The sequence below is a fragment of the Podarcis pityusensis genome, assembly GCF_964106645.2.
Source record: "Podarcis pityusensis genome assembly, chromosome: 4".
NCBI classification, from domain to species: Eukaryota; Metazoa; Chordata; class Lepidosauria; order Squamata; family Lacertidae; genus Podarcis; species Podarcis pityusensis.
Window position 1 is genome coordinate 40,188,144 of NC_138027.1, and position 17,483 is coordinate 40,205,626.

At 42.3% G+C, this 17,483-nt stretch overlaps 1 protein-coding gene across 3 annotated transcripts in view; it reads left to right on the forward strand.

Moving 5' to 3' along the window:
• Positions 1-1,599: 1,599 nt before the first annotated feature.
• The window catches only part of EPHA6 (EPH receptor A6), a 371,548-nt gene continuing 355,664 nt past the window's right edge, over positions 1,600-17,483 (forward strand). For 2 of the 3 annotated variants that reach the window (XM_081001496.1, XM_081001497.1), the window contains exon 1: positions 1,600-3,446. In XM_081001496.1, the coding sequence (XP_080857622.1) occupies positions 3,341-3,446 (106 nt within the window). In that variant the 5' untranslated portion in view covers positions 1,600-3,340. The remainder of the gene's footprint in view (positions 3,447-17,483) is intronic. The other variant, XM_081001498.1, reaches the window with a different exon arrangement.

Sequence of the window (17,483 nt, forward strand, 5' to 3'; positions counted from 1 at the left end):
GGAATGCGAGGCCTCCATTCTTTCATTGCAGTGTTCCTATATTTTCCAAGATATAAGGGTGTTACCATAAGACAGTGGTCAAACACTTGCAGATCTGAATGCAGAAGATTCCTGGTTCAGCACCTGGCCTCTACAAGGACAATGTTTGCAAGTAGCTAGACAAGGAAAGCTTCTGCTTGAGACCTCAGAGAACCAAGCCAGAGAAGACAACAATGCTGATTACGAAGCACGTTCCTGAGTTCAAATATTTCCAAAATTCTGATAATTTGTTTATTTTTTAAAATGTGTGAAAATGAAATTATGCTTCTGATTAGGGAGTCCTGTGTTCTCATTCCATGTCAATGAGGTAAAGTTTGCTGGGTAGTTGAATGGGAAGTTACAGGCATCTGGACAAAGGTACACATCTCTTTGTGCTCCCCCTCCCTTAGTTACCTTCACTAGGGACTCCCTGCACTCTTCCTCCAAGCAGAGGGTGCTTCGGGGTGTTGATGCACCCTCAGGGAAGCAAGCTTCTACATGCTGCTTTGACTGAGACCAGTCCATCACCCAAGCACTGTCCCAGGTAGGCTCCTCATTTACTCGGGCTCCCAGGTCGTTCCTTCTTAGTTGAATCAGTGGTGCCCTCCTTCTCCCTTTACCTTCCCCACTGGTTTCTTCAGTAAAAATCAGTGGATATAGCATAAGCTGCCCTTTCTCCCCCAGATCCTTTCTTACTGCCAACCCCATTTTGCCCCCATCCTCAACATCTCAACCTGAGACTCCTGTCAGCTTTCCTTGAGACAGGGTAGCCCTGCCCTCCATCTCCTCACAGGGAGTTGGAGAGACACAGAACTTGTAACCATCCTGGATCTCAGCACAGCTGGCTAGCATCCCCTCTTGCCATCATCAGGTGCCTCTTCCCTTGCCTGGCCCTCTCCATCCCTTCCCTGGCCCCAGACTATGGGGGTACTCTTCCCCTCACCCCCACCAAGGAACTTAGCTACGGGGTTGCCTTTTCCTCCTGTCCCTCCTTCTTGGCAACTCAGTCTACTGCCTCTGAGGTTGCAGCTGTTGCAGACACACTCACTGAGGTGAGGCAACACAAGAGCTTAGACCCAGGCAAAAAGCTGGGCTGCTACCAGTACCCTCAATATCTGCCTCTCCTCTGTTCTCCCCACCCGGGAGGGCCAGCAGTCCCACTTGTAGCAGCTAAGCCCTGTGTCTCGCCTTGACCAGAGCTCCCTCCACCCCCAATTTTGATCTTGCCAAACAGCTGATCAGCGCTGATCAAGTGGCATTCAGCTGCTGCCAGATCTGGGAAGGGTACAGCGCCCGTGCATGCTCCTCTCCAGTGGCTGAAAACACACAACTGTACTTTAGGGCAGTTGATCTTGGCACAGGCATTCTGTTCTCACGTCATTACACCACTCAGCTTCCCTTTGCCTCACAGTCTTATTGTAATCCCCTCCTCCCTCCCCCTTTTTCCCAAGACGTTTTAGCTCTCTTTGTGCCACCACTGTACAGTATTTATATAGCATTTCCCCTAATCCAGACCCATGGGCCTCTGGCACCTGACCACCTGACCACTGGCTACACTGGCTTGGGCTGATGGGAATTGTAGTTCAGGAACATCTGGAGGGCCACAAGTTCTCCAGCTGCGTCCTAATGCAATAAATGCTTCACTTATGTTATCTCAGTTATCCTTACCACGATGCTGTGAGATGTACCTACATTAAAACTTCAGAATTCAGTGCTCCAGGTTCCTTACCCAACCCCCAATCGCTCACCTTCCTCGTGACCTTAGCCTTGAGCATTATGAGTGGCAGAAAATAAGAAGGGAAAATAAGTATTCCATAGCGAAGGAAGAAAGCAACTTGCGTTGGGGAGTGGCGAGAAAGCTGGAGATAACAACTTGCCACCTGCGCCCTAAGGATTACCGGTGTCCTTTTAAGCTAATGCAATTTTAAAGTTTAGCCACAGCCGCCCTCCAAAAGCAAAATAGAGAGACCTTTTTATGTTTTGTTTTCGGAGTTTTTTTTGTCTTGTCAACTAACCCCCTCTAGTGCCGAACAGGCTGTATTTGACCCGCGGGCTGCTCACAGCTTCTCAGCTTAAGCGAGAGCATCATCTTCCCTCTCTGCCTTTTGCCCACACATCCATATACATACCGGTCTCACCTCTTCTCCAGAGAACTGGGGAGGTGACACAACAAGAGTCCGATTTCTTTTATTGCTTGCTTTCCTCCCTCCCCTTTCCTCCCACACACCCATTTAAGGATCCAATACTATCGTGACCCCCTCTTTTTTTGGCGATGAAGGAGGAGAGAGAGAAGGGGGGATTTCTGCAGCAAGCGGTGGCTGCTGCCTGAAATGTGGCGTGCCCAGAAAACCTCAGCAGCTCTCCTGCCGGCTCGGACGCCAGGTAATATTGATCCTGCTTAGCTCCCCTGCCCAGGGCTCATTTGCTTCAAAAACAACCACCCGCCAGAAAAGCAAAGGAGGAGGGCAGGGCGGGGAAGAGAATGGTCCAGCCCCAAACCGCAGGCGATGGGAAGGCGCGGAGATGCCGGTAGGCGCGCGGAAGACAACCAGCCCAACTGAGTGTGATCCGCGACTGCTTGGCGTCAGGGAGCCACCGTCCCAGCCAAGGGGAGTCCGTGGCGGCGGCGGCTGGGAAATCCCGCCTGGCAAGTTTTCTTGACGGCTGAGCGGAGGCGGGGAGCTGTCCAGCGTTTCAGCACCTTCCAGCCGCGGACCGGAGAAGGCGCCTCGGCGAGGGGACCTTCCCACCACCAAGGGAGGAAATTATTCTGGCTCCCGGGCGCTGCCTGCCCCTCATGGGCAGCCGGGAGGACGGGCATTCGGCGAGGGGGGCGAAGATGTCGCTGCCCCCCAGGAAGCTGTTGCAGTTGTGGGGTTGGCGGCCAGTAAACGGGATGGTGCTGCAAGGCTGAAAGAGAAGTGAGACGCAAGAAGGCAGCCAGGTGGGCGCCACCAGGCTGGGCAATTCCGGCCCCCCCCCTCCACACACACACATACACACACACACGGATTTTACGCACACTGCGCCTCAGCCAGGGAAAGTTTGCCTGCCGTGCGCTCCTCGCCTTGCTCGCAAGCCCTTCGCCTTCCCAACTCGACGGTGTCCCTCGGCCTCTGCTGCTGCTCAGAGGCAGCCTGGCTCGGCTCAGGACGCCCTCCCACTCAGGTGGATGCGATTTCTTCAGGCTTGGCAGCGCCTGGTAGCCTGGACCCTTCTTCCCCTTGGGGCCTCAAGCATTGCCCATTAGCCTGGAGGAGGAAGAGAAGCTGAAGCCCCCTGCCTCTCCCGGAGGCCAGGACAAGGGGCTCCAGCACCAGCCATGGGCAGCAGTGAAATGAGGGGCTTCTTCCTTTGGAAATTTAGCCTGGTCTTCCCTCTGCTGACAGCGTGTCCGGCGGGCTGCAGCCACGTCTCCAGCAATCAAGGTAAAGGGAAACTGTTGGATGGGAAGGGAGAGGGATGCGCTTGAGAGGGGGACAAGACTGTATGTGCAATAATAATAATAACATTTTTTTAAAAAAAGCAGCTCAGGGCTGCAGGGTGTTTGCTGGGGGAAAGGGCAGCCCCCACAGGCATAGAAGGGTTATTGGATCCTCGCGATGGGCTGGCAAAAGCTTGGCTGCTTCTCATCAGCGAGTGTCTATTGACTTGCCCCACTTTGGTAGCTGACGGTGGGGGTGGGAAGAAGCCTTTGCATTCTCTTGCATGGTGGAGAGGAAGTGGAACTCGGGGTGGTAATTGCAGGATTCCCCAGGCTCTGGCCACAGTGGCGGGTCAATTATTCTAAACCTGAAGAGTGAACTGAAGCTGTGCTGCTGATTAGTAATCTCAGTGAAACTTCGGAGCTCTCCATTTTAGTTTGCATACACATCATGACTCTTGTTTTACTCAAGTGAGTTAAAGACCATGAGATCAGACCACTGCTTGATCAAAAGCACTGCTTCTCCTACAGGTATCTGAGATGGATGGAATTTTTTTTAACTACTGTAATTAAGAAAACGGGGGGTGGGTGGGAACCAGAGGGCATCAGTTTCAGTAGCATAGCCTAAACAAAAAGCTGAAAGCCAGTGCCTCTGGATTCATTTGTGGGTTTTTTGCTCATTTCTTTTTCCTTCATCACACTGCCATGAAAGCGTACCCACCCACCCCCTGGTCACCTTCCTAACAACAAACTTAGTATTCATTTGTTTTGGGTGGTATTCTGAAGACATCAGCATTGCTTCTGCAGATACACAGTAGGCTTCTGAGGCCTATCTTCACACAGAAGCCTCTTACTTCCCTGAAAAGTCAGGGGTTCCTGTAAAATAGTCTCCAGTCCTGCGCGAGCCCTTGCAACTGCAAGGGAAACCTTGGAGAGGTTCATATCATATTAGTCTGTGCGCATGGGTCTTTTTGGATCCTATTTATTTATCATTTATTTCACAGGATTTGTATACTGCTGGATTGTAATAAAACCTAAAGCAGTTTACAAAGTGGGGTCCTGACCTTAGCTTTCTGTAGCAAAGGTATCTTTTATAGATGTGACCACCTGAAACTAATTATCCCATTTGCATGCATGTGCACTTTCACTATTACCACCCTCTCTAGCATTATCTTTTATATAATTATTTTAACGCGCAATATGCTTTTGCATTCTTTGCCTTGCTTGCCCTTATACAAGTCCAACCCAGGTGTCCTAAAACCCAAACACTGTAGTGTATGTTTTCATGGTTTGATACTTTTTATCAAATGAAAGTCATTTAAAATATCAGACACTATATACAGTAGACTGCATTGGCTGTCCCACTAAAAAAAACAAAAACCAAAATGTTTCAGATTAAAGTGACCACCTCTGTTGGCTGAGTCTGTAGAAAAGCTTTCAGGTGGGTCCTGCTCTCCTCAGGAGATTTCTGAGCACTTTCTATTCTGCCCTAGCAGCATAATTGGTCTAATAAAAGGTAACATCTGAGGCATTCTGGATCCTACCTTTCTTTCTTTTGGGAGCCTCATGGCAACCAATCTCGTTACTACTTAGCAATCTGTGGATACTCTTGATGACAGGAAAAGCCACAGAATGTCAACAGATGAATCTCTATTGATTTCTGAGAGTACAGAATTCTACCCTTGCAGGAGACATTGGGCAAAAAACAAAAAGAGGATCATCAAAGCAAGGTTATTTTGGGAAAGCCTTTTTTAAAAAAAACTGGGCTACGTGTGAGAGTGCTATAAAGAAACATATAATGTAAGATGAAAGAAAGAATCAATCTGCACCGCTGTAAGTAAGGCTGCAGGCAGGCTCTCTCTTTTAAGGACTATTTCCAGAGATTTATAATTGGGTAACTAAAGTTGCTGTCAGCTAAAAAAAATAGACAGCCAAGGTGTGGAAGTGCAGTATGCTTTTTCAATTCGGATACCAGTTGTAGGCTTCGATTTTGCCAGTAACTAATTCAGTTTTCATACCGAGGATCCAATTTTACAGGTCCATGCAACCCAACATGGATTGACTGATACACCATTAACAAACAATATAAGACTCTTCATCTATCATCATACACATAATGAATGTTCAAGCCCACCCTAAATACCATTCTAAATGCCTTATCATAAAGCCATTTTAGAATTGTGGATCTTAATCTTCATTCAAATTTGCATAATGCAAAATGCATTTAGCAATGTTTTATTAGCCGTGCTATAGTGTATTTCAGCTCTCTGGCAGCCTCTGTACAGACCAAAATGTACAGCTGTGCCTACCTTTATTAAAGAGAACCACTGACTCCTGCTTTGAGCCCTATGGCATTTGACTAACTAATGACTGTTAGCCTTCCATGCACAGCCGGTGTTCTGTACAACATCCAGCATATTGTTGATTATTAAATGGGAGGAGATTCTCCAGATATATATTTTTTAAAATATAACAAAAAAAGGTGAAATTTACATTTTCTGTGCTATTACTTTCAACAACGTATAGAGCGTTAAAAAACCAAATACATTTCCTCAAATTCACTATGTGCACTATTTCAGGGTATATAGGAAATATTTAAACCCATGTTGCGATATCCCTTCATCTGCGAGCTTGAGCATAATTATCTCCTGATGATCCCCCGTGTAGTGTGCTATGAGAACAAAATTGCATGATTTGACCCCTTCATTATTTGTGTCCACCAGCATCCAACACCTGCCCCTCAAACCATTTGTCTTATTTGAATTGATTCAATTTTACCTCTAGGCCAAGCAACATAATAATTAAATGTGTGTTCCAAAATACATTAGACAGAACTTTGTATATGTCAGTTGCCTTGACCCTAGTTGTTCTTTGGTCTCATCTGCATAAATCAGCACAGCAAAAAAACATTTTCAGAAAAGAACTCAGAGATGTAGTCAACAAACTAATACTAGGCAATTTTTTAAATAAACACTTTCATTGGCAGCTACCTCCATTTCTTAAATAGCTAGTTGACCTAGCATTTTATTTTCTACATGCTCTACTAAAATTGCAGTTAAACTACACTGATAACCTTATCTGCTCTTAAACAGTATCTGCTATATTGCACTTAACTAATAAATGCTGTGTTATAGATTAGCCTTTAAGCAAAATTGGTACAGTGTGTGGTTTTTTTCCCTAACAGCTCAAATCACTTCACATATTTTGTCTGGGTCTTATGATACTAAAATGCTGTGTGATTGCCATCTCTCTTTGACTTCACCCCAAACTGCTCCTCTGGTGTCTATATAAATGTGGGACACCCTGATGGTGATATTGTTTATACCACTTACCCACCCACTCCAGAGAAAGGCAATTGTGACAAGGCTAAAATGGATGTCATTGACATCAGTTGGATTTACTGCATGAAGGTGAGCCATCACTAATCCATGCATCAACCCTGTGATGTTTCTGTTTCCATACTATTCCATACTTAATCCAGATAAGACTGAGTCAGTGTTGGTGAGTAGCTCTCTAGACCAGATAGATAGGGTTCAACCTTCTCTGGAAGGTGTTGCACTTTCTCTAATGAAAGTGGTGTGCAGCTTGGGAGTATTTCTGGGTTTGTTCCTGTCTCTGGAGGCACAAGTGACATCCATGACACAGAGTGCTTTCCATCAGCTTAGGCTGGTGGCCTAGCTGCGACTGTTTGGATGGGGATAGCCTAGCTTCTGTTGTCTGGGTTTTGTGTGGTGCAATAGCTTATACTTGAGTGCACTTTTGAAGATGGTTCAGAAATTGCAGCTCGTGCAGAGGTTGGCAGCAAGATTGCTGAATGAGAGTAGATGTTCTGAGCATATAACACCAATCCTTACCCAGCTGCACTGGCTACCAATTGGTTTCTGGCTTCAATTCAAAAATGGTGGTTGTAACCTATAAAGCCTTATATGGCTTGGGACACTGGCATCTCAAGGAACATTTCTCCCCATATGAACCTACCTAGTACTTATTATCACCATCAGAGGGTCTTCTCTGGGAATCTCCCCTGATGGAGGTACAGAGGTTGTCAATGAGACAACGGACCTTTTCAGTGATAGCTCCCCAATTGTGCAACACTCTCCCCAGGAAAGTCGCATAGCACCAGTGATATTTTTCTAGAAAAAGAGATGCCAGAACTCTGCATGAAGGCCTCAGCATGAGCAACATCCTTGTTCTCTTATAATAGCAATGGCGCCACCTGTGAGGTGCAGGAACTGAATTCCAGTGAGTTCCAGCTGAAAAAAGCCCTGCATAGCACCAACAGTGGCAGCTTTTTGAACACCAGAAAAAGACATTCCTGTTCCCCTGGCTTTTCAGTCTAAATTTAGATCATAATGTACAGTAATATGATCTATGACCTGACTTGTCCTTTTGAGTCTTGTTGATGGATGAACACCTTCATTCATTCATTCATTCATTTAATAAGTTTAATATTTTATTGTTGTGTTTATGGATTTTATCTGCTTGATAAGTTACCGTATTATAACTATATTGTAAGTTGCTTTGAGACGTTTTCTAAAAAGCAATGAGATAAATAATAATAGACTGCACATCAGATTTAGCGGTTTACCTAAGGCCATTCAGTGAATTCATTGACCTAGAACAGCCTTTCTCAACCGTGGGTCCCCAGATGTTGTTGGACTATAACTTCTATCATCTATAACCACTGGTCCTGCTAGCTAGGGATGATGGAAGTTGTAGTCCAACAATATCTGGGGATCTAAGGTTGAGAAGCGCTAATATAGGGATTTACCAGCTTATAGCTCATGCACTTAACCACCAAGCTACACTACCTATTTTATTTTTTAAAAATTAATTTCCTTAAATGTATTATGAAGAGGAAGAACTTTAAAGAAATTCAAATTAGATATCATGTTTATCCTATAGGTTTGTTATTGTTGTTATTTATTTTTATGCTGCCTTTCTGCCATAAGACACCCAAAGTGCCAAAGCACAGATTGTTTTCAAAACAAGAAACTTTAAACCAGCAGTGTTTAAATGGAAATTATTGTAAAAATAGCAGTATGATTGTGAAGGAATGCTCAGAACTAGGCTAACCACCACCCCATCAAAAACTGTCATGACGGAATTCCATTCTCAAATGTTATTAGGAAGTTTAAAAAAATCAGAGTGAAATAGTATTCAGGGACAGAATGCCTAGCCTTTTTGTGAAGATTATAATTTATTCTAGACTTGTCAACCCAAATTAACCACCACTCTTGAGCTTGTATTCAAAATCATTAATACAGATTCAATTGCTAGACTGGGCACTTAGAAGAAATCAGTTGATCCTTTCCCCTAGCATAAGCACACTAGGTGTGAGTCCAAAGGAGGTCGTTGAAGTGACTGACTAAATTAAATCATTCTGCATGCTTTGGGGAATGTCTACTCAGGAACAAGAACATGGCACTCCCACCCACCCCCTGATGTTTATTTACATATACAGTCATGGTACTTTGTTAAATAAATAAATACTAAATGATGAATAAATAAATAAAAAAGTTCTATATTGTAGATAACACTAAGACATATTTGCATGTTGGTTCTTTGTATTTAAATGGCATTTCTGGTCACTCTGGTTTCCGTCACGGTGTTCCGTTGCACCAGAAGTGGTTTAGTCATACTGGCCACATGATCCAGAAAGTTGTCTGTGGACAAACACCAGCTTCCTCGGCTTGAAAGCGAGATGAGTGCCACAACCCCATAGTGGCCTTTGACTGGACTTAACCGTCCAGGGGTATTTTACCTTTTACCTTTACCTCATTTTATTTAATGGTTGGTTCCTTTATTCAAACCTTTCCACACTCTGCAAAATGCCAGTCTTGGGCAGCATGATCATGCTGTCAATCATATAATTTAAAAATCTGCTCAGACTAGTACTGATCAAGTCTATGAAATATTATTTGTAAGCTCAAAAGCACCACACAGCATCTTCCTTAAGGATACACTACACATACTTTGCTTAAACAAAATATGTTGAAAAGTGAAGCAGACTTACATAGCCTTGAGGTTGAATAATGTAGAAAGGGGGCATTGCAAGTGTAGAACCACTGACTGCATAAATATACCTGAGCAAGTACCAATTAATTATTTTAATTGATAGGAGGCAAAAAATAATAATTCAAGGTTCTATAATCTGTTTCTTCTGTAGTCAGCAAAAACACAATGAAGCACTTCATGAGGATATTTTGTAGTGTTAATTTCACAAAACAGTTTGCTTAAGAATATATGCAAAGGGCTGAATCATTTCTATTTGCATATTGCTCTGTCAGCTACAAAGAAAGTTTCGACTTGGATCTGCTTTGAGCAACCAATGTCTTTGTCCTCCTTTGTTTCAAGATAATTTAGTGATAAAGCACAAGTTGCACAGAAATTATCTCGGGGGGGGGGGTGGAATGGGTGTGAACCAGAAAAGGAAAAGTCTTGGTTTCCCCTCTTTAGCCCACTAAAAATGCTTTTGAAGTAAACTTGTGGACCACTGGAATGTTGAGCCTCATTGATTTCAGCGGCATTTAGGCATTGCCAAGTTGCTAATAGCAACTTTATTGACATTGTCTTCATATTACTGCGGCTGCATATTGTACAAATTCAAACCCACCTTTTTTTTTAAACAACTCAGTTTATGCTCCACCGTGCAAGGCATGGGGAGAGATCATAGCTGAGCATATGCTTTACGTGCATGAGATTCTAGGTTCAAACTCTAGGATTTACAATTGTTAAAAATAAAGAAAAGAAATATGGTGCAGGCGATGGAATTATCTCTTCCTGAGACCCTGGAGAACCACTGCCCACAAAAGTAGATAATATGGGCTAGAAAGACAAATAGTCTGACCCAGTGTAAGGCAGTGTCATGTGTAAGAAAAGGTTGTATCTACAGTTCCTCTTTGAAAGCATAATTCCCCGTAATAAGAGGTAGAATTCTAATCAGCTGCATGAAACCACAGGGTCTTGTGTTGTGGTTTTTTTTAAAAAAAAATGATTTTAAAATTTGTATTCATGAGGTGATGGCTCTTTCTTCTCTGCTGTGCTAACAGAACGGAAGCTTTAATTCTTTAAATTTACTTCCTGAGCTTCTCGATGGTTTCCCCTCCCTTGTAAATCAATGGATGTTGCCGAGTTCCATCTGTGGCAAGGCAGAGTGAAACAATAGTATTGACAAAGGAGTAAACTTCTTCGTTCTGTCTTAATTGAGTGGTAACTTCAAAAATAAATTGTGACTGAGGTAAGGACTGGCCTCCACTATTGAAGAGATCTGTGGACAGCCCAGATAATTGCTCACAGAATGCTGTGCACAAGCCCTGCATCAAAAATCAACTTGAAATCTTGGTCTTCTGGCTGTGTGAGCTCTCCATGTAAAGTGTTGTTGTTTTTAGTTCCCTTCCATTAGTATTCAACCAATAGCCAAGCCTTTGAAGGGGTAAGATTCAAAACAAAACAAACAAACCATCAAAGAACCACAGTGGTTTTATTGCTGGCTGGAAAGTTCACAACACCCCTAATCTCAGGGGAAAGGGCTCAGGTTCCAGAATTGGGTAAGAACACTCTAATTTCACAAACCGAAAATACCAATAGGAGCAATTAAGCACAGTAAGTAAATATAGAAGATTCACTTAACATGCATGTTTTATCTTGATTATAATTTCTTTCTAGGTTTGTTAGGGAATTTCAGTTCCATAACAAACATAGACAGAAAAAGAAATGATTATGTTTTTAAATGATTGGAATAAATTTAAAGGAGCATAATGACAGGTGCTGAAAATAATGCAGTAGGACTGAAACATTTACTGAATGAGGAATTCCTAGGCCTAGAGAGCTGATGCAGAGTAATGGCTAAAAGACTGACTAATGGATAAGGAAGTCTATGGTTTGAATTTCCCATCTATCATGAACACATACTAGTTGGCGTTGGACAAATGATGCTTTGCCTATCTTCTATAGGGATAATAATTGTGGCCTGCCTTAAAGGATTGTTGGAAGGATTCCAACATGATAGTATATGTAAAGATTTTTGCACATTTGAAAGAGCTAAAATGACATACATTTTTTTATTATTATTACTATTATTACTATTATTATTATTATTATTATTATTATTATTATTATTTGTTTACTAGTGTCAATAGAAATGTCATTCTTAAGGCAAAGCAGATTCAGAGAAGGTGACTTTAATTGTGAGGAGGGGATCAGGGTCCATGCCTCCTCCCTTTGCAATGTAATCCTGATTCCCCCCCCCCCCCCAGCTGCTGCTGCTGCTAAAGTAAAAAAAGGCACATTAAATAAATGCACACATTTAAGGTTACACTTGCTTTAGCCCTAAAATGAAGCCTGCTGGATAAAGTCATGTCAAATTCATCCCATCAAAGAGTATATTTATATGGCTGAGTAAGAACATGTGAGACAGCTATCATCTCAAGAGCTCAACATGTTGAACTGTGTTGGCTCAAAAGGGAGCATTCCTAAACACAACCCCTCCTTTCCTGGCATCTGGTTGTGGTCTTCACGGTGGTGAACAGCACCCTCTGGTGGCTATCTTTTATTTATTTATTTTGTTAACCGCAAAATACCAGACAGATAGCTTGGCCCTCTCTCTGATTTTGCTTTTTTATTATTGTTGCAAGTTGTTTTAAACTGTTTTTAAGGTTGTGTTCTAATGTTGTAACCTGCCTTGGCACTTTAGGGTAATAAATAAATGAAATCATTATTCTATCCTCATTCTAGGTATCTTGTGAATAAGAGAGAGAGAGAGAAAATTGTGTAATGAGATTCCATGTATTTAAAATACTATTACAAACAATAGCAAATACATATTGGGAACTTGGTGCACAATAGGGGTGGAATGACCAGGGTAGATGAAAAATTGGGGCAAGGCAAAGGCAGATTAAAGTATATAAGTGGATAGGGAAAGGATGTGGCGAGTAAATTAAAGGTTTATGATGGTGTCCTGCAGTAGAAAGTGTTACTACCTCCAGGGTAAGTGTTAGGAAATAACACAACCTAAGAGCTAGCTGGCAAGTATTTTGGATTAACAATAATAATAATACCTTTATTGTCATTGTACAACCTGTGTACAATGAAATTAAATGAGCCTTCCCCCCCCCCCAAACACTCAATCTCCTATCAAATAACACACCACCTCGCAAGTCAATTTCGCTATGTTATTTTTCGTTCAACAGCCTAACAGCCCATGGATAGAAGCTATTTTTTAGCCTCTTGGTATGGCTGATTATACTTCTATATCTCCTGCCCGAGGATAGAAGATTAAAGAGGTGATGGCCGGGGTGTGAGTCATCCCTGAGAATTTTTCTCTCTCTCCTAAGGCAATGTTCCCTTGCGATGTCATCTAGCGGACTCAAGGGACAGCCCATGATATCAAGTGCTGTATTCTGTAGAGACTTTCTGTCCGTGGCTGTCAGGCCAGCATACCACACTGTGATACAATATGAAAGGACACTTTCTATTGTGGACCGGTAAAAGGAGTTCAGGGACGCGGGCGGCACTGTGGTCTAAACCACAGAACCTAGGGCTTGCCGATCAGAAGGTCGGCGGTTCGAATCCCGTTGTTTGGTCCCAGCTCCTGCCCACCTAGCAGTTCGAAAGCATGTCAAGTGCAAGTAGATAAATAGGTACCGCTCCGGCGGGAAGGTAAATGGTGTTCACATGTGCTGCTCTGGTTTGCCAGAAGTGGCTTAGTCATGCTGGCCACATGACCCGGAAGCTGTCTGCGGACAAACGCCGGCTCCCTCAGCCTATAGAGCGAGATGAGCGCCGCAACCCCAGAGTCATCCACAACTGGACCTAACGGTCAGGGGTACCTTTACCTTTACTAAAAGGAGTTCATCAATTGTTGTTTAACATTATTCTTTCGCAAGACTCTGAGGAAAGGGAGTCTCTGTTGGGCCTTTCTGACCTCCTGGGTTATGTTGATTTTGCAAGTGCTCACTAAGGTAAACTCCCAAGAATTTAAAGGAGGAGACTCTCTCCACACAGCCCCGCCCCCCGATATACAACCACAAATATTTACATTCAATCTAGAAATACTGTACTATTTAGATGAGGAAAGAACAAGGCATCTAATCAGGTCACGAAACTCATGTGGCCACTAGACATCTGAACCAGTTCTTAATTTTGGTGACTACATAGAGGAAAATCAAATTATTTACCATTCCTTTTGGCCGTTGGGTTAAGCACAGCCATTGTCTTCTATTTGTGGAATACAAATGAGGGATTTATGGATAATTGAATATTTCTCTGAAGCATCCTGATTGAATAATTGGTTAGGTTACTTTTGAATCTCAGTGAGGCTTACAAAACAGGCTGACATAGGTGCAGCCATAGAGCACCAAGTTCACGATAGCATTTGCTAAGCATATAAACAAAGTTTAAGGGCTCTTCATAGTTTTAAAATGATTTAATTGTTAGCTTTAGCTGGTGGCTGCGTATATTCAATTGTCCTTTAACAATGTTTCTAAGCAGTTTTGTTTTTAAAAGAGTATCTTGATGGGGTACTTGTCTTTGGTGGTACACTCAGTCCTAACAAAATCCATTAATTTTCTCTATAGACTTCTATGAAAGCAAATGTGGTATAGTGGTTAGAATAGAATAGGAATCATGGGAATTGTAGTCCAACAACATCTGGGGACCCAAGGTTGAAAAAGGTTGGGTTTGAGTGTTGGGATGGGGAGACCTGGTGTGAATCCCTGCTGCAGCCATGACACTCAGCGGAAGACTTTTTGCCAGTCAACTTCTCTTGACTTATCCTAACTTAGAGTTATTATGAGGATAAAAGGGTAACCCAACAAAGTATGTCTCCCTGAGTTCTTTGGTAAGAGGGGTGGAATATTAATGTGCAGGTTAATACTGAAATGGAGGCCTTGAGAGCTGTCTCATTAAGTAAAATTTGAAAAGTATAATTTTGTGAAACCACTACAGCAGTGGTTTGTTTTTAAAATAAGCAATGGGATTTGTAAGAGAGATTTTATACCTTTATGGTGCAGTGTTTTATAGTTAAAAATCTTGAATAAAATATTTATTTATTCTAGGGAATCATATTTATTCTTCAGAATTATGAGGAATCTTAAATCTAGCCCTTTTCAGACTATGCAGAATATTCTCCCTGTACAGCTGCTGTTAGGGTTACCAACTCATGGCCTAAAGCTGTCTCCTGTTCCATTAACATATGTATGAAGAAATAAACTTAACAGTTGTTGCATCTTCTGGAATTTTGCTCCATCTGTCTTACTCCCTACAGAGATTCTGCCACACTGTAATGGGAGGAACCACGACTGTCAACTTCTCCCTGCATGCAGATGTTCAAGGAACTCTAACTCCCTTAGGGTCAGAAGTTTGCAGCCCAAGGCAGCCTAGACGTTCTTACAATACAACCACTTGCACACTGTATGCCCCAGATAGGAGACTTTGGCAAATCGACCCTATCAGCAAGTCTCATACTCAAAATATGAAGAGCAGATGAGAAAGATCAACAGCTTTCACCTGTAACTTTGATTCATGACATTTTTTTTCTAAGATGGAGCAGAGGGAGCCAGACACTTAAGTGAGACTAAATGCATTTTCAGTGCAGCCCACCCCCCTTTTTTTTCAGTGGAAGCTCTGTTGAGGGACCAGATTGGCAGCACTTTCCAAAGAAGACTCCTACAGTTGCTTTTTTCATCAAAATAAAAGTGACCAGTTTAAGCATACTTTTTAAAGCACACATGCTATTGGCTCAATGGGGACTCCGAAGCAGGAAGTGGGGATGTTTTATAGGACCATTCATTTAATGTGGGTGCTGCTTGGGGCTTGAAAGTACAGTGGTACCTCTGGTTACGAACTTAATTCGTTGTGGAGGTCCGTTCTTAACCTGAAAACAGACTTAACCTGAAGTACCACTTTAGCTAATGGGGCCTCCCGCTGCTGCTGTGCTGCCGGCACGTGATTTCTGTTCTCATCCTGAGGTAAAGTTCTTAACCCGAGGTACTACTTCTGGGTTAGCGGAGTCTGTAACCTGAAGTGTTTGTAACTCAAGGTGTTTGTAACCGAAGGTACCACTATATATTATATGTGACCAATCTGTCAGCTCAAGGCTTTTAAACATCAGTAAAGTGAGAAAAATGGTGTATTCTTGACTGGTATTAGATTTCTAGATGCTAAAAGCTAATACTTAAGCTTTATTAATGCTTTCATATCCCTGAACATTTTGCGGACAAAAATAGAAACATGTGTTTTGAGACATCTATTCTTACATCAAAGATCATGACCTGCTGAGTCCTTTTTTTCAGGCTGACTATTGTATCCATTTACTCTAGTAATCTGTGGAAAGTTTGGAAAGCTGGCTAGTAGGGTATGTTGCGTTGTCGTTTTGTCATACCAGCTTTTCTTTTTAAAGACTCAGTCATGTTTAACAAAACATTCACATCACAATCCTGTGCATATTTACTTGGAAGTAAGCACCAGCACGGTGGCAAAAATAATAATAATAGATGATTATTGCTGCCCAAATAGAGGGCTCTGTTTTGCATATAGTATAGTTGCAGTTTAGAAATAATCATTTCAACAGAAACAGAAATTTAAACTTCGCCATAGTAGGATGCAGTGTAATCAGGTGTCTACTCAGTCTGCTGACCAGGTGCTGCACACTGTTAATGGGCAACTTTAAAGGGTAAGGGTTTGATTCTCCCTTCTTATGGTTATTTATCTTCAAACAGGATTTGGACTAGACAGCTCTTCAGATATAGGACTGCCCTCTGAAAGACCTTAAAACAGAAAACTGACCTCTGTAGAACAGGGCACATAATCGGTTAACCCACACACTGGTGGTTATAAAGAGGCGGAAAGCAAGTAATACACTGGCATTTTGTCTCATTGCACACACATCTACATGCATGCAAACTAGGATCAATATCCATCCACCAGATTCTGCATGCATGTGCAAACAATAGAGACAGGAATAGGTGAAAACCTGAAGGACTTGAGTGCCTATGTGAATGTGCTAACACAAATGTATAAAAAGGCATCCTGAGAATGTCCCCCCCCCCCAAAAAAAAAAGGAAAAGGGACCAAAATAAACTGAGGCTGAGCATCACTGGTAAATAGGAAAAGTTGAAGCATATGTGCTGTTTTATTTTAAAGGAATGAAATGCCATTTTATATGTTGGTTATTGGAGAGACCAGAAAAGAAGTCTTTCCACAGTATAATGCTTTTGTCATTGTCTGATGGCAATTTATAGTCCAAAACAGCCATTGTGAGTAGAGCTTTTCATGTAGCTGTAGGATCTGACCATGACCCAGGAAATCGCAGCTGATACAGACATTTACATAAATTTTCCCCTGCCTGAAACCAACTTTAAGGTGACAAAAAGGTTGCAAAGAAAATTACTCAGAACACTCCATTAAATTTTACTTAAGAATTTATGATACACATAAATCCTTCAGAGACTGGGAGAGGTATGATCCACATATTTTAACCTTCATGGGCCTCTGTAGAAAAATGTCTACAAGTCTGTAAAGTTCCATGTCGTGTGTGTGTTTTTTTAAAAAACCCTTCCCTCCCAATTAAACCTCTTGCCCAATTATTACTGCTAAATTGCTTCCAACAAAATAGAGCAAAATAGAAAACAACTGTTCCTATTTTTGTGTGTGTGTGTGCATGTGTGTATGTGTCTGAAAACATGATTTCATCATTACAGTAAAGGCATCAAGAGGTTTGCTGGGTAACTTTATTTGCCATATTATCTCCAGTTTGCTTTTTAATTGGAAAAATAGGCATGTCACTATGTATATTTATTGTGGCCCTCCAAGTCATAATATTTGCATATCTTGCTCACTAGTGTCTACTCTGACTGCCAGTGACTTTCACACAGAGGTATTTTACATTATCTTTGCAATCTGATCCTTTTAACAGAAAATGCCAGGAACTGAACCTGGAACCTTCTGCATGCAAATCGTGAATGCACTGGCTCTTTCCCTCAGTGGTAGACCCTGGGGTTTCAAATTTCAGTGCCTCACCCTCTGCTTCTCACCTTCCATG